The sequence below is a fragment of the Schistocerca cancellata genome, chromosome 5, assembly GCF_023864275.1.
Source record: "Schistocerca cancellata isolate TAMUIC-IGC-003103 chromosome 5, iqSchCanc2.1, whole genome shotgun sequence".
Lineage (NCBI taxonomy): Eukaryota > Metazoa > Arthropoda > Insecta > Orthoptera > Acrididae > Schistocerca > Schistocerca cancellata.
Genome location: NC_064630.1, coordinates 608151996 through 608179954, shown reverse-complemented (window position 1 = coordinate 608179954; position 27959 = coordinate 608151996). Strand labels below are relative to the sequence as shown.

The 27959-nt window shown below is 42.9% G+C and overlaps 1 protein-coding gene across 1 annotated transcript in view; it reads right to left on the bottom strand.

Moving 5' to 3' along the window:
- The window catches only part of LOC126187715 (uncharacterized), a 66537-nt gene extending 42658 nt beyond the window's left edge, over positions 1-23879 (bottom strand). Inside the window, exon 1 of the mRNA XM_049928958.1 lies at positions 23762-23879. Within this exon, the coding sequence (XP_049784915.1) occupies positions 23762-23855 (94 nt within the window). The 5' untranslated portion in view covers positions 23856-23879. The remainder of the gene's footprint in view (positions 1-23761) is intronic.
- Positions 23880-27959: the final 4080 nt, after the last annotated feature.

The window sequence follows — 27959 nt, the reverse complement described above, 5'->3', positions numbered from 1 at the left end:
AACAGCGTCATCGAGTTTCCGACCTTATCTGCTAGATCATTCATATGTACTGTAAACGGATAACGACTAAGCTGGCAGTTTTATCACAACCAGAGAATAGCACACTCCTAGTGTTTTGTTATTTAGCAGTTCTCTCAGATTGACTATGACAATGATAGACCTCTCTTAATTATGTGTAAAGTAATGTGATGCGAAAACTATTTCTTCCACTTGTCCAGAGTACTATCTCATCGCATTATGAGGTAGCACATGGTCTCTTTCACGAGCCTTACCTCGAAGAAAACGAATTATTGACAAACAGTCAACACGGATCCGAAAATTTCATTCTTGTAAAACACAACTAGCACTTTATTCTCGCGAAGCAACGAGTTGTACTGACAGCAGACGTCTAACAGATTTTTTATAATTTCCAGAAGGAGGCAGTCTGAGCAACTATTTTAAAATGTTTGTTGATGATGCTCTTTTAAGGTCATGAAATGTTCAAAACCAATTGCAAAATCATTTATACAAGATATCTGTATGTTGCGAAAAGTGGCAACTGACTCTAAATAGTGAAAAGTGTAAAGTCATCCACATGAATACTAAAGTTCGCTAAATTTCGGTTACACGAGGAACCACACAAATCTAAAAGGCTGCAAATTTTACAAAATACTTACGGATTACGATATCGAACAACTTAAGTTGGAATGATCACACAGATAATAGTGTAGGGAAAGCAAACCAACAATTGCGATTTAATGATAGAACACGCAGAAAATTCAATAAGTCTGTGTGATAAACTGCTTATACCACTCTTGTCCATACTCTTCTGGAATATTGCTGTGCGGTGTGGGATCCTCATCAGATAGGTCCGCGGAGAACATCGAATCACGAAACAGGGAAGAGAGTGCTACGGACACGATGTGTGATTTGGAGTGTTAGTCATAAAACAAGAGTTTTTTGTTGGGGCAGGATCGTTCCGTGAAATTTCAATCACCAACTTCCTCCACGATTGCGAAAACATTCTGTTGGCATTGGCGCCTACCTATATGGGGAGAAATGATCATCACGAAAAAATAATAAAAATCAGAGGTCCCGCCGAAAAATCTTTGAGAGTGGAAGAGTAGGGAAATAACTTGGAAGTAGTTCGACAAACCCTCTGCCAGGCACTTAATTGTGAATTTCAGAGTAATTATGTAGACGTAGATGAACTCATGTCACCTTTTACTTTAGTCTGACATGTGTAGAGACATTCAAGAGAATCTTACATGTATACTATCGATAAATCCAGAACGTAGCGATCGCTTGTCGCTAGGGCAGAAAATGATAGGGATGCCTTCAGTTTGTTTTATGTTTGCCAAGGGGTCACGGTGCGACAGACTGTAGATGTGCTACGTGTTCATGCGCAGCAATTGCAACAATAGATGAATGGTTAAAATTCACTGGAATGAAATGAATATATCGACGAGTAAGAGACAAGTGCACTAAACACTTGGAGAGAAGTAAGTATTAGTGGCAGAACTTAACTCTAACTAAGATTTTCCGCTTATAGCGAGCAGTGTCTTAACAATTACGTATTTAGCAAACACTCTAGAAATTATTTCTACCAGAGGTCCAACCATAGTATAATCCGGTAATACTGTCAACAGGGAGACACTACTAGAAGATTTTTCAAAGTGTTCTGCAAATTTTACCAACTTTTAATTAACAATTTACTCTCAAAATAACAAATACCACATTTCAATTAACCCTTCCTGTAATTTGGTATAGAAACTGTATCAAAGTTTCCAGCTGTCAGGTCATGCTAAGATTTACTTGTACCCGGAAAAATTCAGAACCTATTTAGCTCCAGATTACAGAAATTTTTCGTCTTAATGTTTGACTGTAATCGGGTATCTGAGTTCGAAATAAAAATTAAAATTGGCGGCCCCGCCCACCGGAGGTTCGAGTCCTCCCTCGGGCATGGGTATGTGTGTTGTTATTAGCATAAGTTAGTTTAAGAAGTGTGTAAGTGTGGGGACCGATGACCTCAGCAGTTTGGTCGCTTAGGAATTCACAGGCATTTGAAAATTAAAATTGGATTAATGCGTACACAAGTCGTAGGGAGTGTGAAGACACACAGTAAGCAATTACACAGGTATTAATTGGCCGCCATGGTTACAGAAACATATGGTAAAGTTGTAAATGTGTAAGCATGACATCTAAGGTAAGCATTCACTTATAGAGAAACGCGTAATACGTGGGTGATGCAGATGAAACTATGTTTTTAGCTAGCCTAGGCTAGTTCTTGACAAAATGTATATTTATACTACAGTTAATATAACCCAAAATACGGTGTATAATATAGCAGCACGCAGAACAAAGGAGACTACCTTCTTACAGTATGTTTCAGAAAGCACGAACAATGCCACCTGCATTCATCGTAATATTCGCAGTTATTAACGACACTGAAGATGGTACAATGAGCGGTCGATTATGAGGCATAATACAATATCAGGGCTTCTTTTGCAATGCACTCGTGGTTTAGGGGCAGAATCTTTGATTCATAATGTAAAACGTCTTTAGTCTTGGGTTCGAATCTCGCCACTGCTTGAATTTTGATTAAAAATCAGCATTGGCGGCCGAAGACATCCGGCGTAAGAAGTCGCCCTCATTCTTCCAACAGCCTTGTCAAAGAGGGCGGAGGAGTGGACAGAGGTACGGGGCACTCTCTTGTCCTAGGGGTGGGAAACTGCCCCTAAAGGCGGAAGAATCAGCAATGATCAACGGCATGAGGATGCAGAAGGCAATGGAAACCACTGCATTATAGACGCGTAACGTATATCCACAAGACATGTGACCTGTGATTGAAGAAGTGTCATGCTGATCCTTCCATTGGAAAAAAATTCCGGAATAGTCTCCCATTCGGATCTCTCGGGAAGGGACTGAAAAGGAGTAGGTTACCATGAAAAAAAGAGTGAATAACCAACGAAAGGATAACTTACTAGAAAATCTGAAAAGGGAAATGCAGAAGCTCAATCTAGATATAGTAGGGGTCAGTGAAGTGGAAAGAAGATAAGGATTTTTGGTCAGATGAGGAGCAGCAGAAAATGATGTAACTGGAGTAGGATTCGTTATGAATAGGAAGGTAGGGCAGAGAGGGTGTTACTGTGAACAGTTCAGTGATAAGGTTGTTCTTATCAGAACCGACGTCGCAAGTTGAAAATGACGAGATAGAGAAAGTGTATGAGGACATTGTCAGAATGATACAGTATGTAAAGGGGGATGAAAATCTAGTAGTCATGGGAGACTGGAATGCAGTTGTAGAGGAAGGAATAGAAGAAAAGGTTACAGGATAATATGGGCTTGGGACAAGAAATGAGAGAGAAGAAAGAAAAATTGAGTTCTGGAACAAGTTTCAGCTAGTAATAGCGAATACTCTGGTCAAGAATCACAAGCGGAGGAGGTATTCTTGAATAAGGTCGGGTGATACGGAAGATTTCAATAAGATTACGTCATGGTCAGACAGATATTCCGAAATCACATACTGTATTGTAAGGCGTACCCAGCAGCAAATGTAGACTCAGATCACAATATAGTAGTGATGAAGAGTAGGCTGAAGTTTAAGACATTAGTCAGGAAGAATCATACGCAAGGAAGTGGCATACGGAAGTGCTAAGGAATGACGAGATACGGTTGAAGTTCACTAAGGCTATAGATACACCGATAAATAAGAACTCAGTAGGCAGTACAGTTGATGAGGAATGGACTCTCTCTAAAAATAGCCATTACAGAAGTTGGGAAGGAAAACGTAGGCACAGAGAAGGTAACTGCGAAGAAACGATGGGTAACAGAAGAAAATATTTCAATTGATCGATTAAAGGAAGAGAAGGGACAGGATGATAGACCATCTGTTAAGACATGAGGGAATGACTTCCATAGTACTAGAGGGAGCTATAGAGGGCAGAAACTGTAGAGAAAGACAGATATTGGAATACATCCCTCAAATAATTGAGGACGTAGGTTGCAAGTGCTACTCTGAGGTGAAGGGGTTACACAGGAGAGGAATTCGTGGGGCGGGTCGCATCAAACCAGTCAGATGACTGATGACAAAAAGAACTTCTATACCTAGAAAGCTAACAAAAAAGTATTGCAAGGAAGAGTAAAATAACGTGTACCTTGTCTTGGTCATTGTGAAAAGTAGCCATAAAAATCAAAGTCGACGTCAGACAATAACAATGATGAAACCTGCGATGTCAGGTACGTTATATGTCGAAAACTGAATGTGTAGGAGTACATGTAATTTTTAACGTACCAGAAAGTGTTAACTGTAATGTCCAAACGAAACTGTAATCGTCCAGTCATACCTCTGGATTCTCTTATTGCTCTGGGAGATATTTTACTGGGACTACAACATATATAATACTAGCTGGGTTACCCAGCTTCGCTCAGGGAGTTGGTAGGAGACCATGTGGTAATTGGGACGAAAGGATAAACTTTAAATTATAAGACGTAAAAATTTCCTGTGAAAGCATATTCTATTTACGATACTTGTTAAAGTTTAAGAAGTACAATCAAATTATTGGAAATGTATTATAACTATTAACAGTACTTGTTTATAAACAACATTATTCATTTTGTCATCCCCAGTATACATGTACAATTTTTTCGAATTTCCTACTTGAGAGAAAACTACTTATAGTTGACCGTGAGAGAAGCAGGAGTCTGTGAGGTCGATGTTCACAATTTCTCCAACGTTTACCATCGTGTCGATCGATTTGAATATTCTCTCTTCACCGGGAATTTTATTTTGAATATTAGTGTTGATAGTTTCGACAGTATTCTTTTTAGTTGCCAAAGTTGGCATTTCAAGCGGACATTCCGGATCGGTATGGTTGTGAACGATGTTTGGTTACATTTTCATTTTCAGTCGTCTGGTCTGTAGGATTTGTGTCTTCACCTTTTGTAGAAGTTGTTGAGCAAAATGTGCTGTTTTGTCGTCTTTCGACGGTTCAGCTCTCATATGTTTTGGCAGTCGCAGTATTTGTATGTGTGTCCAGAGATGTGATTTTTTTAAGCAGGTTTGGATCTCGTCTGCTGGTGTCGACTTGGGGATAACTGGAAGTGTTTGCCGAAAATCTCCTGAGAATATGAGTAGAGCTCCTCCCATTGCTTCAGAGTTTCCTCGCAAGTCTTGTAATGTTCTGTCCATGGCTTCGAGTGATTTTTTTATGTGGTGTTGTGCATTCGTCCAAGGAGATAATTTTAGTTTGCTTTAGAAGTTCATTCTGTCCAGATGCTCTTCAGGTTTTACTCTACTGGCCATTAAAATTGCTACACCAATAACAAATGCAGATGATAAACGGGTATTCATTGGACAAATATATTATACTAGAACTGACATGTGATTACATTTTCACGCAATTTGGGTGCATAGATCCTGAGAAATCAGTATCCAGAACAACCACCTGTGGCCGTAATAAAGGCCTTAATACGCCTGGGCATTGATTCAAACAGAGCTTGGTTGGCGTGTACAGGTACAACAGTAGGTACAAGAGTAGTGACTGGCGTATAGTGATGAGCCAGTTGCTCGGCCACCATTGACCAGACGTTTTCAGTTGGAGAATGATCTGGAGAATGTGCTGGCCAGGGCAGCAGTCGAACATTTTCTGTATCCAGAAAGGCCCGTACAGGATCTGCAGCATGTTGTCGTGCATTATCCTGCTGAAAGGGAGGGTTTCGCAGGGATCGAATGAAGGGTAGAGCCACGGGTCGTAACACATCTGAAATGTGACGCCCACTGTTCAAAGTGCCGTCAATACGTACAAGAGGTGACCGAGACGTGTAACCAATGGCACCCCATACCATCTCGCCGGGTGATACGCCAGTATGGCTATCACGAATACACGCGTTCACCGCGATGTCGCCAAACAAACGATCTGGGTTGTTCCCGAACATTCTGGAATCTTCCCAAATGTTCCAGACTATTCCCGAGCGTTCCACAACGTTCCGGGTCATTGTGGGGCGTTCCGAAACATTCTGGATTGTTGTGGAATGTTCTAGAAATTTCATAGGCCGAAACTTCCCAGCCCTTGTATCATCGAAAGTACACCCTTCATTTAAAAACGCAAACATGGGTAGGGGATCGAGTGCTACCACATCATATTATTCCGTTGATCATATCGAGACTGGTCTCTGAGTTTTAGCGTCACGTACATTGTACACTTACTTTTTAACATATATTGATTAGTCCACTTTATTACATTAGTGCATAAGAAGATTAACTTACCTTGATACAATTCTTTACCACAGAAGTTTTTTCATATTAGCAAGTGTCATTGACTATTAAAGCGTCCCTTGATGCATCGAATCACTAATTCTTCTCTTTAAGTACAATGTTCAACATTTGCAAAAGTATGTTTCCATATGTTACTTGAAATACTTTTTAGTCCTACCCAGTAATATTGGCTGCTTCAGCTGAGGTCACTACCTGCACCGAGGATTTCCATGTTGACCTCTGTGTGAGGATGCTTCTGTACTGAGAGAGTGGGTGTGTCTTCTTCAGCCTCTCCCATTCGTCGTTGAGGATGGCAGCGTGGCATCATTAATGTCTGTGGTATCGATGTGGCCTCACTATCTTCACCGACACCGTATTAAGCTCATTTTACAGCTTGAAAGTTCAAATCAATAAGATTGCATACAATACAATCTGCTTTATACAGTATCATAAATAATCAAATGAAAGTTAAACCTATAAATTGTCACATAATGGAACGAATGCTCAATGGAATTACACATCTCAAAAGATGATACATATCGTTACATACACCATTGATTATTGGTGCTGCTTCTGATTATGGGTTTTAAGAGACTAAACATCTAAGGTTACTGAGATCTCTTCACCTCCCAGGAGGGAATCAATGTATCCCAACGGTCTGGATCTAGCGTAAATTTATGTGCATGTGTGAGGAAGTATCCTAAAAGTTTACGTAGTGTATATGTGAGGTGGGACGTGGGTACCGGCTTGTATTCACCTAGTGGGATCTGGGAACCGATTAAAACCAACATCTAGGCTCGTCGACACCAACGGCCTCACCGTTAATATATCGGGTGGATTTGAACCAGGTCTGGGCCCCTGACCGTGTGTACAAAGATGATGCAGTAATACGCAGGGCTATTCGGGTGAGAACAACTGAACTCAAACAAGGTATACCTTACAATGACATTTTCGCTACATAAAACATTGTAATTCGTTACAAATTATTGTAATACCTAATATCACTCTAGTATTTTATGTCTTACCTGGAAAATAACGGTCTGTTGACACATAGTCATTACAGATACAGAAAATTATCATTCTTGTGAAAAGCAACTAGTTCATAGCTCTCGCGAAGTAATGAGTGCTGTTTGAAATTGATTCAGTATTTATTGGTTTCCAGATGGCTTCTGACACTGTACCTCACAGAAGCTAAAGAAATTTAATGTCTATGGAGTAACACTTCAGCTGAACAACTAGATTCGTGATTAGCTGTCAGAAGGGTACAGTACGCAGTAACTGACGGAAATTCATTGAGTAAAACGAAACTGACATAGAGCGTTCTGCAATGAAGCGTTGTAGGCCCTATGGTATCCCTAATCTAATGAAACGACTTAGGAGACAATCTGAGTAGACCTCCGATTTTCTGCAGATGAAGCTGTTATTTACAGTGTACTTAAGTCAGCAGAAGGTCAAAATCAATTGCAAAATGACATGGACGCGTTATTTGTATGGCGTGGAAAGTTGAAATCGCCTCTCAAAAAGAAGAAGTGTGAAGTCATCAACATGAGTAGAAAGAGAAATGCGTTAAGTTGCGGTTACTCGAAAAGCCACACAAATTTAAAGGCTTCCATTTCGACTAAATATCTAGGAACTATCATTACGAATGATTTAAACTCGAATGATCCCTAAGGAAATGTTGTGGGGAAGGCAAACCAAAGATTACGTTTTAGTAGTAAAACACTTCGAAGATGCCACAGGTCTACTAAAGAGACTACCTACGCTACACTTGTTAGTCCACTGGTAGAATATTGCTGTGCTGTGTGGGATACTTAAGTAAAGAAACAAAGAGAGAGTCAACACAGTCTGCAGCATTGCCAAAATTACTCAAGGTGGTGGCTATTTATCGTGCCCCCCCCCCACTATCTCTCGCTGGGAGTGGATGTGACAACATCACATTTTTGAAGTCAACATCACCACTCCTCCCCCTCCCCCACTGCCCTTCCCCTGTTTTCCCATTTCCCCTCCCCACTAACCCTCCCCAACTTGGAGAAAGAGTCAGACTGTAATCTGTTGCTGGAGGTGAAGGTACTGTCTTGGGAATTGTGTTCACTTATTTATATGTTTATTATCCTGCTACAAGAATTTCCTAAATTTTGACATGGAAACCGAACTGACAATTACCCTACAGCAGAGCTGCTTAAAATTCAAATGAACACAACTGCTTAAAATTGGAGGGACAATAGCAAAACGCTCTCTTGAAGAAACAGATTTCGTGACATGAAATGGACGTACATTTGAGCAATATGTAGCTTATTTATTTATGCATTAATTTAACTAACTAAATTGCTGGGAAATGTGTTCAGTTGACAAGATGTGGGTGTTGGATAGAGAGGAGTTTACGAAATGTATTACCTGTAAGCATATAGCTGAGGACTTGTCCATAACTTCAAACATGATGGTTGGAAAGATGAGATAATTAATTAGCACAGGGGGAATAAAGCAGATAATGGTGATACAGTAGGATGGACGAAGGGTGAATTTCCCAACTCATAGAGCTGTTTGTTTATTTTGAAATAGCCGGCCCATCCACAGTGTAGAAGCTTTGGCGAGTCTAACAAAATAGCTTAAGCGATATAACACGGTTCAGAGAAATTGTCCTAGAAATAACAGTCGTTTAAAGCGTAATACTAAATCGGACGAACGAGAATACGCACAGGAGACCATATTACAGTGCTTAAATGTTTCCGGAGGCTACAGGTATAAGGGTCGAATATAGGCATCAGCAGTGAGAAGCATCAAAGAGTAGCTTTGACTAGTCTAATGTTTTCCCTCTTCCACTACCCCACACTTAATGAACCAGAGGTGTAGCCATGGTGTGTGGGGCTCGACTGAGGACGGTTGGAAAGAGTTTTGTTCCCCTTTCCGATCGCGTGTGTCTAAGTGTTCACCTTGTTATGTGACCTAGTCCATAATACCACTCGAAACTGGTAGGGAACAGTCCTGCAGTCGCTGCTGGAAGCAATACCTCCTACCGATCTACAAGTGTATACCTGCTCAGTAACTTGTGCACAGTTACATAGTAACAAGGGATAGGACAAGCAATCTGTTATTGAAGTGTAATAAGAGTTGCCTCCTACCGACCTACAAGTAAAACAGCTGCTGAGGAACTTGTACACAGATACATGGTAAGAAGGGATCGGAGAATAAACTATCACCGAGTGTAGGAAGAGTTGTCTCCTAGCGATATCCAAGTGTATAGCTGCTGAGGAACTTACATACACAAGCACATACATACATGGTAATAAAGGATAGGGCAGAAAACTATCATTGAGGTGTAGGAAGGCCAATACATGCTACCACAATTGATGGAAAACTCTTCTCTACTCTAATTACACATCTTCTTATAAGAAAAAAAACATTCGTACTAAACTGATCATAATGCAGTACACTCACTATAAATTGAGAAAAATCATTGTAATGACACATCCACCACAAAGGCCGATCCCAAAAGATCTCGACAGTTGCATATGTGTTCAACTGATACAAACTAAGCATCTCAGAATCATTATAACCCCCCTTTATACCTCTCCTCCTCCCTTCCTGCCCTTCATATTCCTCCAACATATGTCTCAGAAAGATTGGCCCTCCGGACAATAGCGAAATAACTAACTAGTCGCCATGAATGAAGAACTGAATGGTCAAGAGCGGTGTCCTTTCAAACGTTCTTGACGTGTCAGCACTGTCCGAAAGTGGTTCTTGGCTAAGTAAAATCACTCTCATGTAGTAAAAACATTAGACTTGTCAAGGCTACTCTTTGATGCTTCTCACTGCTGATGCCTATATTCGACCCTTATACCTGTAGCCTCCTGAAAGTTCTAAGCACTGAAATATGATCTCCTGTGCGTATTCTCGTTCGTCCCATTTAGTATTACGCGTTAAACGACTGTTACTTCACTGATGATACCATCATGTCTACATCTGCCAGAAACTTTTATGGCCTCTCGTTCGTTGGACTCGGTATAAAATGAAGATGTCCACAACCCTGATATCGAAATATTGACGGGAAAGCTGAGTTGCTGTATTGCCTAGTCCACATTAATTTGACAACGGAGTTCACTCAAACATTCTCCCTAAATGCGCTTGCAGACTCTGCGCAAAGCTACAGCAAACGCGAGTGAGGCGCCAGACCCGATTCAGCGGCGACGGCCGGTGAGCTAGGCCCCACCTGCTAGGTAAGTGACGCCTGCAGCTGCCTATCCATACAGGCACTTATGGTGCGCGAGCTCGCCGTTAGGCCTTCCCCAATACCTGTTATAAAAAACCTCGTCCTCGTACCGCAAATCTCGAGATAAAAACTTCGCAAACACCGCCCACCTATTCAACCAGGCACTGTGCAGCCCTGGTTGTCTGGACAATCATTTGAGGCGACATCGTCGTATTCCACTGTCCCAGGGGGCTCGTGAAGAAGTAGCTTACAAAACAGCCTCGTCCACTGGGAAAAGCTCTAAAATTTCAGATCTTATAACTGAACTGGCAAGCAAGAGACAGAAAACGGATCAAGAAGACCTCCTAAAACACCTACTACTCTAACTAATCTCCAGAAACCATCACCAGTCCTCCTCATTATCATGAAACACCAGCCCCCCCCCCCCCCCCCCTCCTCACAACTTTCAGTTCATTACACTCAGTGCTAATACCTGAAATCGAAAATTCGCTCTAATAAAAATCGTCAGCGGGGAAAGAGGAGGCAGCTGCACCTGTTCACCTAGGTGTCAGAGGACCAGCCAAGTAAATTCACAATTCGACAGGTAGAGGAGGCTGGAGGCAGCTGCAAGTGTTCACCTAATTGTCAGAGGGCCAGTGAAGTAAGTTCCCAATTTGCCCAGTACACGGCGCTGGAGGCAGCTACAAGTGTTCACCTATCTGTCAGAGGACCAACCAAGCAAATTCACAATTCTGCAGGTAGAGAGCGCTGGAGGCAGCTGCAAGTGTTCAGCTAGGTGTCAGAAGACCAACCAACTAAGTTCACAATTCCAGTGCGTTGCGAGACGCAGCCTCCCATCCTCCTCCTATTTCTATTTTCTATCGCTTGAGCCTTGTCCCGCAGTTACGCAGGGCCAGCAATCGTTAATCGGATTTGGCATGTTAATGGTTAAGGGGTGGCCGGATGCCCTTTCTGCCGCCACCCCATACCCCCCAGGACGGAATTATTGTACCCCAACTGCCTGCGTCGAGTGTCATCCATGGAATAATGAGAAAGTGTTCAGATGTCTGCGAGCCATGTAACTGAGGGGGATCACGAGGCCAGCCCGGTATTCACCTAGCGGATGTGGAAAACCGCCTAAAAACCACATCCAGGCTGGCCGGCACATTGGCCCTCGTCGTTAATCCGCCGGATGGATTCGATCCGGGGCCGGCGCGCCTACCCGAGTCCAGGAAGCAGCGCGTTAGCGCTCTCGGCTACCCTGGAGGGTCCTCCTATCCTCCTCCCGTCCTCCGTAGCCCTCGCGCTGCGTTCTTCAGTCTGTCTTCTTGCATGTTTTAACTTGTTGCTGGCGGTAACTAAGAGGTGGTAGTTTTGCTGTGATGTAGAGGGTTGTCTGAAGTGATATAATATTTTCCGGTCCTCAGAAACCGCTGATGGAAGGAGCAAAGATACCAGCAGGATTCTGCACGCGCAGACCAGTCAGAACAAGATTTCTCTTGAGCTGCTGACAACGGTTTTGTTCCAGGGCATCCGGTTTGTGGAACTCCAGCACGTCCATGGATGGTCGAAATACAGAATTCCTGAAACACGGTAATTTCGATAAACAATAACACACTTGAAAATTCAATACCGATTTGACAATACTCCCTTGTCCTCATATTTAATTAATATGATTCGCACAAGAAGATGAGGACACATGGCTGTGCTGGGTGGACAAGTGGCTCCTCTCTGGCGTTGTCCCCTCCCACACGGACATCGGTGTGCGATAACCCTTGCGCTGGGGTGACAGCTAGCATGCACATCGCATTTGTTTAATGAACAAAGTAAGAGCATATGGACTATCAGACCAATTGTGTGATTGGATTGAGGAGTTCCTAGATAACAGGACGCAGCATGTTATTCTCAATGGAGAGAAGTCTTCCGAAGTAAGAGTGATTTCAGGAGTGCCGCAGGGGAGTGTCATAGGACCGTTGCTATTCACAATATACATAAATGACCTGGTGGATGACATCGGAAGTTCACTGAGGCTTTTTGCAGATGATGCTGTGGTGTATCGAGAGGTTGTAACAATGGAAAGTTGTACTGAAATGCAGGAGGATCTGCAGCGAATTGACGCATTGTGCAGGGAATGGCAATTGAATCTCAATGTAGACAAGTGTAATGTGCTGCGAATACACAGAAAGATAGATCCTTTATCATTTAGCTACAAAATAGCAGGTCAGCAACTGGAAGCAGTTAATACCATAAATTATCTTGGAGTACGCATTAGGAGTGATTTAAAATGGAATGATCATATAATGTTGATCGTCGGTAAAGCAGATGCCAGGCTGAGATTCATTGGAAAAACCCTAAGGAAATGCAATCCGAAAACAAAGGAAGTAGGTTACAGTACGCTTGTTCGCCCACTGCTTGAATACTGCTCAGCAGTGTGGGATCCGTACCAGATAGGGTTGATGCAAGACATAGAGAAGATCCAACGGAGAGCAGCGCGCTTCGTTACAGGATCATTTAGTAATCGCGAAAGCGTTACGGAGAGGATAGATAAACTCCAGTGGAAGACTCTGCAGGAGAGACGCTCAGTAACTCGGTACGGGCTTTTGTCAAAGTTTCGAGAACATACCTTCACCGAAGAGTCAAGCAGTATATTGCTCCCTCCTACGTATATCTCGCGAAGAGACCATGAGGATAAAATCAGAGAGATTAAAGCCCTCACAGAGGCATACCGACAATCCTTCTTTCCACGAACAATACGAGACTGGAATAGAAGGGAGAACCGATATAGGTACTGAAGGTACCCTCCGCCACACACCGTCAGGTGGCTTGCGGAGTATGGATGTAGATGTAGATGTAGATGCAGTGAGCGCCAGGCTGCTGCGACCACTACCTATGTCACATGAGGAGTGCACAGTGAGGTCACAACCATGTGTACATGGCGCCAAACTTTTAGCGTTACTGGAAGTTAGCTAACAAGTGTCATGAAGCACCCCTCAACAATTCTTACATCCGTCCAAGCACCCTGAAATATACATCAGTATTTAGGGCAAATATCAACACTTGGCTAAAATACAGTCTTTTGCCAACATTATGACGCGTCCCTAAAACGCTTATGACATAGCATTATAGTAAACGAAAAGGTGGTAGGAAAACATGTATTGTTTCGTAACAAGGTTGGAAGTGCCGCCAAAACTATATAATTCTCTATGGAAACATGGATTTAATTACGAAGCCCCGTCAAGGAGCTTGTCGGTATGTAGCGTAAATACAGGCAAACACACACACAATAAAAATGCGGCCTTTTCCGGAAATTATAGCCTTTATAAAGGCGCACTATAGTAAACGAAATTGTGTGTGGAAACGTTGCGCCACTGTCTCTTTTATTTCATAACATCCGACTGAAAGGTCGGAATGGCATCATACTTTACGCTCGATAAATATTGTGTTTACTAACTATCGCATAGCCCTCCATGTGCATTGTAAGCTGGCGGTTTGAATATGCCGTTAAAATAAGCTGGGGAATAGTGCCGTGCCCCGTGAGGCGAAGCACTTCACACTGTCGGAAACTAATCAAGGTTCCGCTTTTTTTGTTATTAGCGAACTGCGTCTTTTCTACTACCCCTCATAGTTGATCTGATACACCATGCAACATCGAGCGTTTTGCGCACAACTCGGGAAGCGTGTCCTGTTGTCAGAGACGCTTCCTTCCGGCATCCTATGAACATGAAGACCGTTCCTTACGCTAAAAAATCGTTTTCCAGTGTGTGAGCAACACCTCAGCGATCTGTAGACACAAATCCATCACCTAAACACATAACATCATTCAGAATAATCTCACTGCGCAAAGATATGTAGCGGTGACTGTTTGTGCATAACACCGTGAACTTCCTGCGGTGTGTTCCCTTCTCTCCTCGTGCTAACTGATGCTGGTCCGCCGGCCGGAGTGGCCGAGCGGTTCTAGGCTCTACAGTCTGGAACCGCTACTGTCGCAGGTTCGAATCCTGCCTCGGGCATGAATGTGTGTGATGTCCTTAGGTTAGTTAGATTTAAGTAGTTCTAAGTTCTAGGGGACTGATGACCTCAGAAGTTAAGTCCCATAGTACTCAGAGCCATTTGAACCATTTTGATGCTGGTCCTAACTCACTCACTACATCAAAGCGAAGAACGTCGCTTTCCTCGTCACAGCGAACCGATTCTGGTGGAAGACTAGCATCCTCTTGTGTGGGCAGCATTAGTATTTCTGGAGACATCTAAACTGTGACATCGGAGGCTGCATCGAGTCACCAAACTATTATAAGGGGTCAAATGTCCACTCCAAACCGGAAAGTGCGATTAAATACGAAGCTCATTTTCTTCTGGAACGATCCAAACCCATCGAGTTTCCATCTTCCACATCTTGTCAGTGAGAAAAACCGCATCTGTCTCGTGATGTGAAAGCAGTTGATCTTGTGACCTGTAGCTATCGTTAATGTCAGTTAATACATTAACATGTAAATAGAGAATGCATGGTGGTCTAAAGCAGTGCACGTAAACGCTTATAGAACCACAACACACAAAAATCCTCTATTGGTCTTCTTCTAGTACAGTTCTATGGAAACGACTTGCTCCCGTGTACCAATACGTACATATTTAGTGGCAGCTAGCTGTCGAACGAAAAACTCTCAGTGCTTTCTTGCTTGTATTGCTACGTGCACCAGAATTTATTTAGACAGTAACTCTGAACGTTCTCAAACTGAAAATCCGTTGGAACTATTACCGCTTTTTTACTATCGTCGTGGTTGTGTGTTTCTAACAGTTGGAACTTTATGGAATGATAAATAAACACACACACACACACACAATACGTTGTTGAAAGTGACTAGTCTTGTGGAAGATACTTGTATGTAAGAGAGAGAGAGAGAGAGAGAGAGAGCTTGACACAAAAACAGCTTTTTTCTATAAAAGAATGAAACCATATTTATTCGACTCTTTTCGTTATTTCACATATAAATTCAACATCGTCAATAAACGGGAGAATTTGCTTTGAATGTGAATTTGGAGCACGGCATTGTACGGTAGTGAAACATGCACTATGGTAAAACGAGAATAGAAGAGAATCGAAGGCTTTGAGAAATAGCATGCCAGCAGAACGATGAAAACTAGATAGACTGATCAGGTAAGAAGTGAGGACGTTCTCCGCAGAATGGACTGTGTAAGCAACCCATGAAAAACACTGGCAGGAAGAAGAAAAAGAATGGCAGTTAAAGAATCAGGGGATAACTTCCGTGGTACTAGAGAGAGATGTTAGAGGATAAAAACTGTAGAGGAAGACAAGTTTTGGAATAAAATTACAAATTATAAACGATTTCAGAAGCGAGATATTTTGACCACGTGCTTCGATAGAACTACATCAGCTGCTACAAACGTCTTTTCTACGGATATCTCAATATTAAACTCAGCACTCTTCTCGTATCACGCTTTACAGGGTCAGTTATTGGAAGCCATACACCAGGAAACCTATTATGGCTCTGTGAATAAGAAATGGTTTTGATTACCAGTAAACGTTAGCAAAGCTGGAGATAATTTCGAAAATGATAGTAAAAAACGGAAATTTTTGAATGGCGACAGCTAATAAAGTAAATATAAGTAAAATATCAATATGAAAAGTTTTGTATAGTTGAAGAAAGTATCTGTAATACCACATCAGCACCAATATTCGTTGTTATGTTTCGACGAACAATGTAGTTTCCTCCTAAGGCAATCGATTTGGAACAACTCGATGGATTGCAATCGATTTCGGAATTATGAACAGTGAGGAGAAGTAAAATGTACATCGATATCGCAATAAAACTGTAAATTTGAGTGAACTACAAACAAACAAATCCTCTTCTTTATATACGAGTGTGTAGACTGAAGTGGCAGTCCCCATATTTGATACCTTTCATACAAAAACGCCATGGTTTCTCTAGATTTTCTCAGGAACCGCCCACCTGCAAATTTTACCTTTATAAATTGCCTGAGATCCACTGTAGACCACAACTAATGAAAAAAAAGGCTGATTTGCTCTGGTCTGTGAGAAGTGTGTAATATTTAAATTTTTACCCTGTACTAGAGGATAGCTACAGTATGCACGTTCCTCCAATAGGTGCACATATTGCTGCTAGGCCAAGGGCTATCTCAGACCCTTGGTCAGTAGGAGCCGAGACATGACGCTCTTAAAAATCCCATCTTCACGCAAATTTCTGGAACATTTTCTTTTCTTGAGTCATCATTCTTCTGACTGGTTTGATGCTGCCCTCCACTAATTCCTCTCCCGTTCCAACCTCTTCATGTCATAGTAGCACTTGCAACCTGTGTCCACAACTATTTGCTAGATGTATTCCAATCTCAGTCTTGCTCTATACTTTTTACCCTCTAGAGCTCCTTCTAGTACAATGGAAGTCAATCCCTGATGCCTTAACAGGTCCTATCATCCTGTCACTTATTTTCAGTTTTTTCCACATGTTCCTTTCCTCTCCGTTTCTGCGCAGAACACCCTCATTCCTTAACAGTCCACCTAATTTTCAACATTAGTCTGTAGCACCACATCTCAAATGCTTCCCCAATTAACACCTATGTTTGGTAGTAGTAGAATTCTCTTGGCCAGGAATATCGTTTTTGCCAGTGCTATTCTGCTTTTAGTGTCCTCCTTGCTCCGTCCGCCATTTGTTACTTTGCTACCTAGATAGCAGCATTTCTATTTCATCTACTTCGTAACCATTAATCCTGATGTAACGTTTATTGCTGTTCTCATTTCTGCTTTCTCACTACTTCCGTACTTCTTCGATTTACTCTCAATCCATATTCTGCACTCATTAGACTGTTCATTCCATTCAGCAGATCACGTACTTCTACTTCACTTGCACTCAGGATAGCAATGTCTTCAGCGAATCGTATCAATGATTCTCCTTGAAATTTAATCCCACTCCTGAATCTTCCTTTTATTTCCATCATGCTTCCTCGTTGTACAGATTGAACAGTAGGGGCGAAAGACTACATCGCTGTCTTATACCCTTTTTAATCCGAGAACTTATTACTCCCTCTTGGCTCTTGTACGTTCCTATAGCTTACCCCTGTTTTTCGAGGATTTCGGACACCTTGCATTATTTTGAACTGTCGAACGCTCTTTCCTGGTCAACGGATCCTATGATAATGTGTTGATTTTTCTTTTGTCTTGCTTCCGTTATCAACCTCAACGTCAGAACTGCCTCTCTGGTGCCTTTACCTTTCGTAAAACCAAATTGATCGTCATGTAACACACCCTTAGTTTTCTTTTCTTATTACATATTCGTGAATGTTTTAGTTGGACCACCTTTTTCGCTTTGTGATAGATGGCGCTGTAATATTCACAAACATATGGTTCACAATTTTAGACGAACCGTGGGTAACAGGTAGGTCTTTTAAATTAAAATGCAGAACGTAGGTACGTTTGAACATTTTATTTCGGTTGTTCCAACGTGATACATGTACCTTTGTGAATTTATCATTTCTGAGAACGCACGCTGTTACAGCGTGATTACCTGTAAATACCACATTAATGCAATAAATGCTCAAAATGATGTCCGTCAACCTCAATGCATTTGGCAATACGTGTAACGAAATTCTTCTCAACAGCGAGTAGTTCGTCTTCCGTAATGTTCGCACATGCATTGACAATGCGCTGACGCATGTTGTCAGGCGTTGTCGGTGGATCACGATAGCAAATATCCTTCAACTTTCCCCACAGAAAGAAATTCGGGGATGTCAGATCCGGTGAACGTGTGGGCCACGGTATGGCGCTTCGACGACCAATCCACCTTTCATGAAATAAGCTATTCAATACCGCTTCAACCGCACGCGAGCTATGTGCCGGACATCCATCATGTTGGAAGTACATCGCCATTCTGTCATGCAGTGAAACATCTTGAAGTAACATCGGTAGAACATTACGTAGGATATCAACATACATTGCACCATTTAGATTGCCATCGATAAAATGGGGGCTAATTATCTTTCCTCCCATAATGCCGCACCATATATTAAGTCGCCAAGGTCGCTGATGCTCTACTTGTTGTTGCCATCGTGGATTTTCCGTGGCCAAATAGTGCATATTATGCCGGTTTACGTTACCGCTGTTGGTGAATGACGCCTCGTCGCTATATAGAACGCGTACAAAAAGTCTGTCATCGTCCCGTAATTTCTCTTGTGCCCAGTGACAGATCTGTACAAGACATTCCAAGTCGTCGCCATGCAATTCCTAGTGCATAGAAGTATGGTACAGGTGCAATAGATGTTGATGTAGCATTCTCAACACCGACGTTTTTGAGATTCCCGATTCTCGCGCAATTTGTCTGCTACTGATGTGCGGATTAGCTGCGCCAGCAGCTAAAACACCTACTTGGGCATCATCATTTGTTGCAGGTCCTGGTTGACGTTTCACATGTGGCTGAATACTTCCTGTTTCCTTAAATAACGTAACTGGTGAACGGTCCGGACACTTTGATTATGTCGTCCAGGATACCGAGAAGCATACATTGCACACTCCCTTTGGGCATTTTGACCACAGTAGCCATAAATCAACACGACTTCGACCTTTTCGCAATTGGTAAATGGTCCGTTTTAACATCGGTAATGTATCACGAAGCAAATACCGTCCGCACTGGCGGAATGTTACGTGATACCACGTACCTACAGCGCCATACATCACAAAGCGAAAAAAAGTGGTCCAACTAAAACATTCATATTTCTTTACGTACTACACGAATATGTAATAAAAATGGGGGTCCCTATTTAAAAAATCGCAGTTGATATGCGTTTGATCTATGGCAGTGCCATCTAGCAGGCCAACCATAGCGCCATCTGGTTTCCCCCTTCAAGCTAGACGTGTTTCGTTCTTTGTAGTTTTTTCGTTTGATGCTTATTTCGTGAGATATTTGGCTCGATCACTATCAATGGACCACCCTGTATATCGCGTATCGTCTCGATGATGGCCGAGGAATGCCGTAGAGCGGCGGCAGGCAGCAGTGACATGGCCTGCTGTATGGCGTATAGTGCACTACGTACACCTTGATACGGAGACGCGAACACTGTGATATAAGGTCATAATTGGACTCCTTGCAGGTTACTAAGAATTCACATGACGGATACGCCACTGTGCCCCTAGTGCAATGTTATGGACGCAGATGAACATCGTCTGCCATGCGGGCCTTATGCGGCAGTGTGGTGTCTGATTGGAAAAAGAGTCACCTTCTTCTTTCCAGTGGGGACGCAAGCAACTGATCCACGGATTCTACTTGTGCCGGACACGACATACTTCCCCCAAAGGAAGACCAGCGCACTGACTTGGATTCGGGGTTTGGCTCTACTTTACCTTTTTTGGGGGGAGGGGGGGGGGAGCAGTAAGAGTACGCTGACCTTTTGATTGTTAATAGAAGAACTGCACTCATTCTTTTTGCAGAGTGCGAGATATCTTACATATTGCGAAAATTTTTAGTCGGTGCCTTGATTGATCCTTTTTACTGTAGACGTGCAGCTGGTAAGAGAATGTACTTTATTTATTTCATTAGACGCTTCCGAACAGCTGGCCGCTGTGGCCGAGAGGTTCTAGGCGCTTCAGTCCGGAATCGCGCGGCTGCTACGGTCGCAGATTCGAATCCTGGATGTGTGTGATGTCCTTAAGTTAGTTAGGTTTAAGTAGTTCTAAGTCTAGGGGACTGATGACCTCAGATGTTAAGTCCCATGTGCTTAGGGCCATTTGAAGCTTCCGAACAAGGAAGTACCAGGACAGTATAGAGGATCCGCCATCACACGCATAGACGTGCCCGGCTCCAACACAAGGTACAAGGGGATCGGCGAGGAATGAGCCCACGGAGAGCGATGCAGTCCGTTCTTGTTTGTAGAAATAGTTTATATCCATTATTTGTTACACCCTATTTGTACAGTGGGTTGGTGCATAAGTTCGTAGCGTTTTTCGACAAGTTTAATACACACAACAGATACATATAACAGACTTCAGGCATCAATAATACATTCAGCTTCTTACAAATCTGCCAACGCTAGGATAACTTTTCGGTTCCGCGACTAAAAAAGTCACATGGTTTTGAGGGGAACAATTCCTCTAGCTATTTTTGGAGCGCATTTTCACCAGGAAAGGAAGTTCATTTTACATTCTTGGATTGAAAGTGGAAAAGGTGAAAATCCGAGAGCGGAAGATCAGGTTAATAGGCAGGGTGCAGAATGACTTCCCAACCCTACTCCTGCATAGCGTTTTCGTTTTTTTTTTTTCCCTAGTAGAATGAGGGCAGGCGTTATCGTGGACTACCATCGCTTCATGCAATCTTCCGGGTCGTTGTTATTGGACTGCATCTACAAGACGTCTCAGTTGTTGATACACTACTGGCCATTGAAATTGCTACAACAAGAAGAACTGCAGATGATAAACGGGTATTCATTGGACAAATGTATTATACTAGAACTGACATGTGATTACATATTCACCCAGTTTGGGTGCATAGATCCTGAGAAATCAGTACCCGACCTCTCGCCGTAATAACGGCCTTGATACGCATGGGCATTGAGTCAAACAAAGCTTGGATGGCGTGTGCAGGTACAGCTGCCCATGCAGCTTCAACGCGATACCACAGTTCATCAAGAGTAGAGATTGTCGTATTGCGACGAGCCAGTTGCTCGGCCACCATTGACTAGACGTTTTCAATTGGCGAGAGATCTGGAGAATGTGCTGGCCAGTGCAGCAGTCGAACATTTTCTGTATCCAGAAAGGCCCGTAGTGGACCTGCAACATGCGGTCGTACATTATTCTGCTGAAATATAGGGTGGAGCAGGGATCGAACGAAGGGTAGAGCCACGGGTCGTTACACATCTGAAATGTAACGTCCACTGTTCAAAGTGCCGTCAGTGCGAACAAGAGGTGACCGAGACGTGTAACCAATGGCACCCCATACCATCACGCAGAGTGATACGCCAGTATGGCGATAACGAATACACGCTTCCAATGTGCCTTCACCGCGATGTCGCTAAACACGGATGCGACCATCATGATGCTGTAAACAGAACCTGGATTCATCTGAAAAAATGACGTTTTCCATTCGTACACCCAGGTTCGTCGTTGAGTACACCATCTCAGGCACTCCTGTCTGTGATGCAGCGTCAAGGGTAACCGCAGCCATGGTCTCCGAGCTGATAGTCCATGCTACTGCAAAGGTCGTCGAACCGTTCGTGCAGATGGTTGTTGTCTTGTAAAGGTCCCCATCTGTTCACCCAGGGATCGAGACGTGTCTGCACGATCCGTTACAGCCATGCGGATAAGATGCTTGTCATCTCGACAGCTAGTGATACGAGGCCATTGGGATCCAGCACGGCGTTCCGTATTACCCTCCTGAACCCACCGATTCCATATTCTGCTAACAGTCGTTGGATCTCGAGCAACGTGAGCAGCAATGTCGTGATGCGATATACCGCAATCGCGATAGGCTACAATCCGACATTTATCAAAGTCGGTAACGTGATGGTACGCATTTCTCCTCCTTACACGAAGCATCACAACAACGTTCTCCAGGCAACGCCGGTCAACTGCTGTATGTGTATGAGAAATCGGTTGGAAACTTTCCTCATGTCAGCACTTTCTAGGTGTCGCCACTGGCGCCAGCCTTGTGTGAATGCTCTGAAAAGCTAATCATTTACGTATCATAGCCTCTTCTTCATGACGGCTAAATTTCGCGTCTGTAGCACGTCATCTTCGTGGTGCAACAATTTTAATGGCCAGTAGTGTAATAAATGTCAGCAGTGACGATTACATCTCGAGGATGCATTTAGTAGTACATCACAACATCACTGTTCCACCAGATGCATAAGATAATCTTTTGTGAATGCGGGCAGGTTTTTTTCCGTGGAGTTGCTGCATTTTTCCCTTATGTTAGTATAAAAGACACCATTTGTCGTCACCAGTTACGATACAGGAAAGGAATGATCGGTGTTGTTCACAAGGCAACTGATGACATGCAAGGCGGAAGTGCGATTCCTCATCCGGGCATGGGTGTGTGTATTTGTCGTTAGGATAATTTAGGTTAAGTAGTGTGTAAGCTTAGGGACTGATGACCATTGCAGTTAAGACCCATAAGATCTCACACACATTTGAACATTATTTTGAGATGCAAGCAGGAACACACATGTGGCAAACCACTGATATTTGTGATCTTGGATCAGCGAATGTGTTCCCCATACACCAGATTTTTGAACCTTCCCCATTGCTTTCACATGTCGCACAATAATGGCACCATTACAGTTCATTACGTTTGCCACTCCTCGAGGACACTGACGAGGATCACTGTGGATTAATGTGTTGAAACGATCTTCATCAGACGCTGAAGGTCTTCCTGAACGTGGAGAGTCACTAATGTCAAACTAACCCTCCTTAAAAATACAAAATATTCTTTTACAGTGCTCTGTCCAGTAGCGTTCAAATGTTCAGATGGCTCTGAGCAGTATGGGACTTAACATCTGAGGTCATCAATCCCCTAGAACTTAGAACTACTTAAACCTAACTAACCTAAGGACATCACACACATCCATGCCCGAGGCAGGATTCGAGCCTGCGGCCGTAGAGGTCGCACGGTTCCAGACTGAAGCGCCTAGAACCGCTCGGCCACACCAGGCCGGCATGCAGTAGCGTTATCCCAACACACGGCGCAAATGTTTCTGACTGCCTCCGCTTCTGTTACCCCCCCCCCTGCCCCTCCCAATGAAATCAAAAAGAAAAATTTTTGGAAAAGTTCCAGTTTCTCCACTTCGTACTCCATTTCCTAGCGTCACTCTGCTATCCCAAAATGTCAAAAAGACAATATGTAAACTCAAATAGCAATAGTGAACTACAAATAAAAAATGACAGTCAGTAAATAATCCCATAGGCATCGGAATAAAAAAAAAATCATGCAAAGCAAAAACGCTTGGAACTTACGCGATAGGCTAATAATACCACTTGTTATGACCTCCTATTCCTTAATGAAACAAACTAAATAAATAAAAAAGTACCCAACAAAAATAATGTAAGAGTGCAGTTGTAATTTGCATGTAATTTTTGTCATGTCAGATTGGTAATGATATTTTTCCTGATAAAAAACTAAAAAAATATATTGTTTAAGGTGACGGCTCGCTATAAGCTTTAAATTCGGGCACAAATTTTCGTACCACTATTGGGTAGTCAATCTGTACCTTATACAGCTGCTGTCAACGAATTCGCAATCAGCGAATCAGTTTCGGAAACTACTTTGGATTGCACTGTAGGCGTTAGAAGGTGGATACTCCACACGTTGTTGTTTTGGTGATCTCACCTACAGTGGTGCGCTGTGTAGTAGACGGTGGTGCAGCCGATGCGAGTACCAGAGCGACCAGAGCGGCGAACACGGGCGCCGTGGGCGGCCCCATGTCTGCCTGCTGCGGAACTGGCCGGCAGCTGCGCTCCGGCGGGCGTCGCGCCTCCAGATAGCGGCGACGCCCACCCAGCGCATCCCTCGCTATCGCCGCGGCTCACTCATCTGGTCTGTGGCCTCTGCTCTCTAGCCGCTGCTAACGGGCACAGTTGACGCAGGAAGAAATAATATGTCCAGTCCATAAAGCGACTATCTGACGTCGATCTCTTCGTCTTTTCTGTGACTTACAAAGTGAAGCCTATAAAACCAAAATTGTTCATTACTTTTCCACACATTCTTCCTCGTGTCCATGAAGCGGCTATCAAGTGACGTTCCATAATCCGAGTTTGCTGAATATCGACGTTCATCAGAGTCAGGTTTTTTGTTTTATATCAGACGTCCAGTACAGGACAAATGGCTCTGAGCACTATGGGACTCAACTGCTGTGGTCATAAGTCCCCTAGAACTTAGAACTACTTAAACCTAACTAACCTAAGGACAGCACACAACACCCAGCCATCACGAGGCAGAGAAAATCCCTGACCCCGCCGGGAATCGAACCCGGGAACCCGGGCGTGGGAAGCGAGAACGCTACCGCACGACCACGAGATGCGGGCCAGTACAGGACAGATGAGGTAAAAGGCATCTGCTTCTGCCGGCCGGGAGATGGCCAAGCGGTTCTAGGCGCTACAGTCTGGAACCGCGCGACCGCTACCGTCGCAGGTTCGAATCCTGCCTCAGGCATGGATGTGTGTGATGTCCTTAGGTTAGTTACGTTTAAGGAGTTCTAACTATTAGGGGACTGATCACCTCAGAAGTTAAGTCCCATAGTGCTCAGAGCCATTTGAACCATCTGCTTCTCCTTCAATTTGTTACAAATACAGGGTCTTTCACAATGATTTCAAATTTGAATAACACAGAAAGTAATCGCGAAACAAAATTGAACATTTTACACAAGGTTTTATTTATTTTATTTATATCTACACGTCAGGTTCCGTAGGACCAAATTGAGGAGCAAATCTCCAAGGTCATGGAACGTGTCAGTACATGAACTTACAACATAAAAGTAATAACACATAAAAATAAATGTTCTTGAATCTGAAAAAAAGTCTGTCCATAAGTTTAAGTAAACGCTATCAGCAATACAAAAGAATATGCTTAATTTTTCAAGGAACTCCTCGACAGAATAGAAGGAGTGACCCATGAGGAAACTGTTCAGTTTCGATTTGAAAGCGCGTGGGATACTCCTAAGATTTTTGAATTCGAGTGGCAGCTTACTGAAAATGGATGCAGCAGTATATTGCATACCTTCTTGCGCTAGAGTAAGGAAGTCCAATCCAAATGGAGGTTTGATTTCTGCCGAGTATTAACCGAGAGAAAGCTGCTTATTCTTGGGGATACACTAATATTGGTAACAAGAAACGACAATATGGAATATACATATTGAGAGGCCAATGTCAAAATACCCAGACTCGTGAACAGAGGTCGACAAGAGGTTTGTGAACTCACACCACTTATTGCACGAACCGTCCATTGCTGAGCCAAAAATATCCTTCTAGAATGAGAAGAGTTACCTCAAAACATAATACCATACGACATAACTGAATGAAAATAAGCAAAGTAGACTAATTTACGTGTCGAAGTATCACTCACTTTTGATACCGTTCGAATAGTAAAAATGGCAGTATTAAGTCTTTGAACAAGATCCTGAACGTGGGCTTCCCACGACAGCTTACTATCTATCTGAACACCTAGAAATTTGAACTGTTCAGTTTCACTAACCATATGCCCGTTCTGTGAGATTAAAACGTCAGGTTTTGTTGAATTGTGTGTTATAAACTGTAAAAACTGAGTCTTACTGTGATTTAACGTTAGTTTATTTTCTACAAGCCATGAACTGAGGTCATGAACTGCACTATTTGAAACCGAGTCAGTGTTGCACACAACATCCTTTACGACCAAGCTAGAGTCATCAGCAAACAGAAATATTTTAGAGTTACCCATAATACTGGAGGGAATATAATTTATATAAATAACGAACAGAAGCGGCCCCAACACTGATCCCTGGGGCACGCGCCACTTGACGGTACCGCACTCAGATCCCACGTCACAGCCGTTATCAACATTGTAAATAATGACCTTTTGCTGCCTGTTGCTAAAGTAAGAAGACAATTTGTGAGCTACTCCCCTTATTCTGTAATGGTCCAACTTCTGGAGCAATATTGTGAGATCAACACAGTCAAATGCCTTAGTTAAATCAAAGAATACGCCAAGCGTTCGAAACTTTTTGTTTAGCCCATCCAATACCTCACAGAGAAAAAGAATATAGCATTTTCAGTTGTTAAACGACTTCTAAAGCCGAACTGTACATTTGATAGCAAATCGTGTGATATAAAATGATCAATTAACCTTACATACACAGCCTTTTCGATAACTTTTGCAAACACTGATGGCATAGAAATAGGTCTAAAATTATCTACATTATCCTTTTGTCCCTTTTTATAAAGCGGCTTTACTACTGAGTACTTTAATCGCTCAGGAAACTGACCATTCCTAAAGGAAAAATTACAAATATGGCTAAATACAGGGCTAACATGTGCAGCACAGTACTTTAATATTCTGCTAGACACTCCATCATAACCATGAGAGTCCTTAGTCTTCAGTGATTTAATTATTGACTCAATCTCCCTCTTGTCTGTATCACAGAGGAGTATTTCAGACATCAATCTCAGAAAGTCATTTGCTAAGAAATTTATATGATTTCCTGTAGAAACTAAATTTTTATATAATTCGCCAGCAATGCTCAGAAAATGATTGTTGAATAGTGTACATATATCTGATTTATCAGTAACAGAAATATTATTACTGTGAACTGACTTGATACCATCGACCTTGTGCTGATGACCATGTAACATTTATTACGTATGTGTCTATGTCTGTGTCTATGTCGATGTCCCTAAGTGCAGTGGAGAGCTGTTTTTTGCGTTCTGAAATACGCCACCATCTGATTGTCTGTATTCCAATGACCTGGGGACGATTTCGGTTGCGGATATTCAACCTGAAGTGCATGATAAGAGTCCGATACTACGGGATGTCCCTAAGTGCAGTGGTGAGCTGCGTTTTGCGTTCTGAAATACGTCATCATCTGATAGTCTGTATTCCAATGATTTGGGGACGATTTCGGCTGTGGATATTCAACTTGACGTGCATGACAAGAGTCCAATACTGGGGGCAATTGATTCGGAGGGGATGACTTGTATCTCAATTAACAGATTCAGGTTGCGTCTTCTTGTAAGCAGATAGTCACTTTGAGTCTTGTGCTCACCACATGTAATTATTATCAGATGTGTATACCTCTTCTTGAATGTCTCTGTCACTACAAGCTCACGTGCTTGGACAAAATCCAAAATCCGTATCCCTTCTTCACTCAAAGTGTCTTATCCATTTCCACCAGGCAATTGGTCATACTCCTTTCTCGCCGATCCTAAAAAATGGTTCAAATGGCTCTAAGCACTATGGGAATTAGCATCTGATGTCATCAGACCCCTAGATTTAGAACTACTTAAACCTAACGAACCTAAGGACACCACACACTTCCATGCCCGAGACAGGATTCTAATCTGCGACAGTAGCAGCAGCGCAGTTCCGGATTGAAGCGCCTAAAATCGCTCGGCCACAGCGGCTGGCGTAAAGTTTTCTGTAAGTGAAATTTATACTCATTTGGACATTTTCTCTCTCTCTCTCTCTCTCCCCCTCTATATATATATATATATATGTGTGTGTGTGTGTGTGTGTGTGTGTGTGTGTGATCAAAAGTATCCGGACACCTGGCGGAAAATCACTTACAAGTTCGTGGCATCCTTCATCGGTAATGCTGGAATTCAATATGGTGTTGGCCCACCCTTATATATAGCTTCCACTCTCGTAAGCATACGTTCAGTCACGTGCTATAACGTTTCTTGGGGAATGGCAGCGCATTCTTCACAGAGTGCTGCACTGGGGAGAGGTACGAATGCCGGTCGGTGAGGCCTGGCACGAAGTCGGCGTTCCAAAACATCCCAAAGGTGTTGTGTAGGATTCAGGACAGGACTCTGTGCAGGACAGTCCTTTACAGGGATGT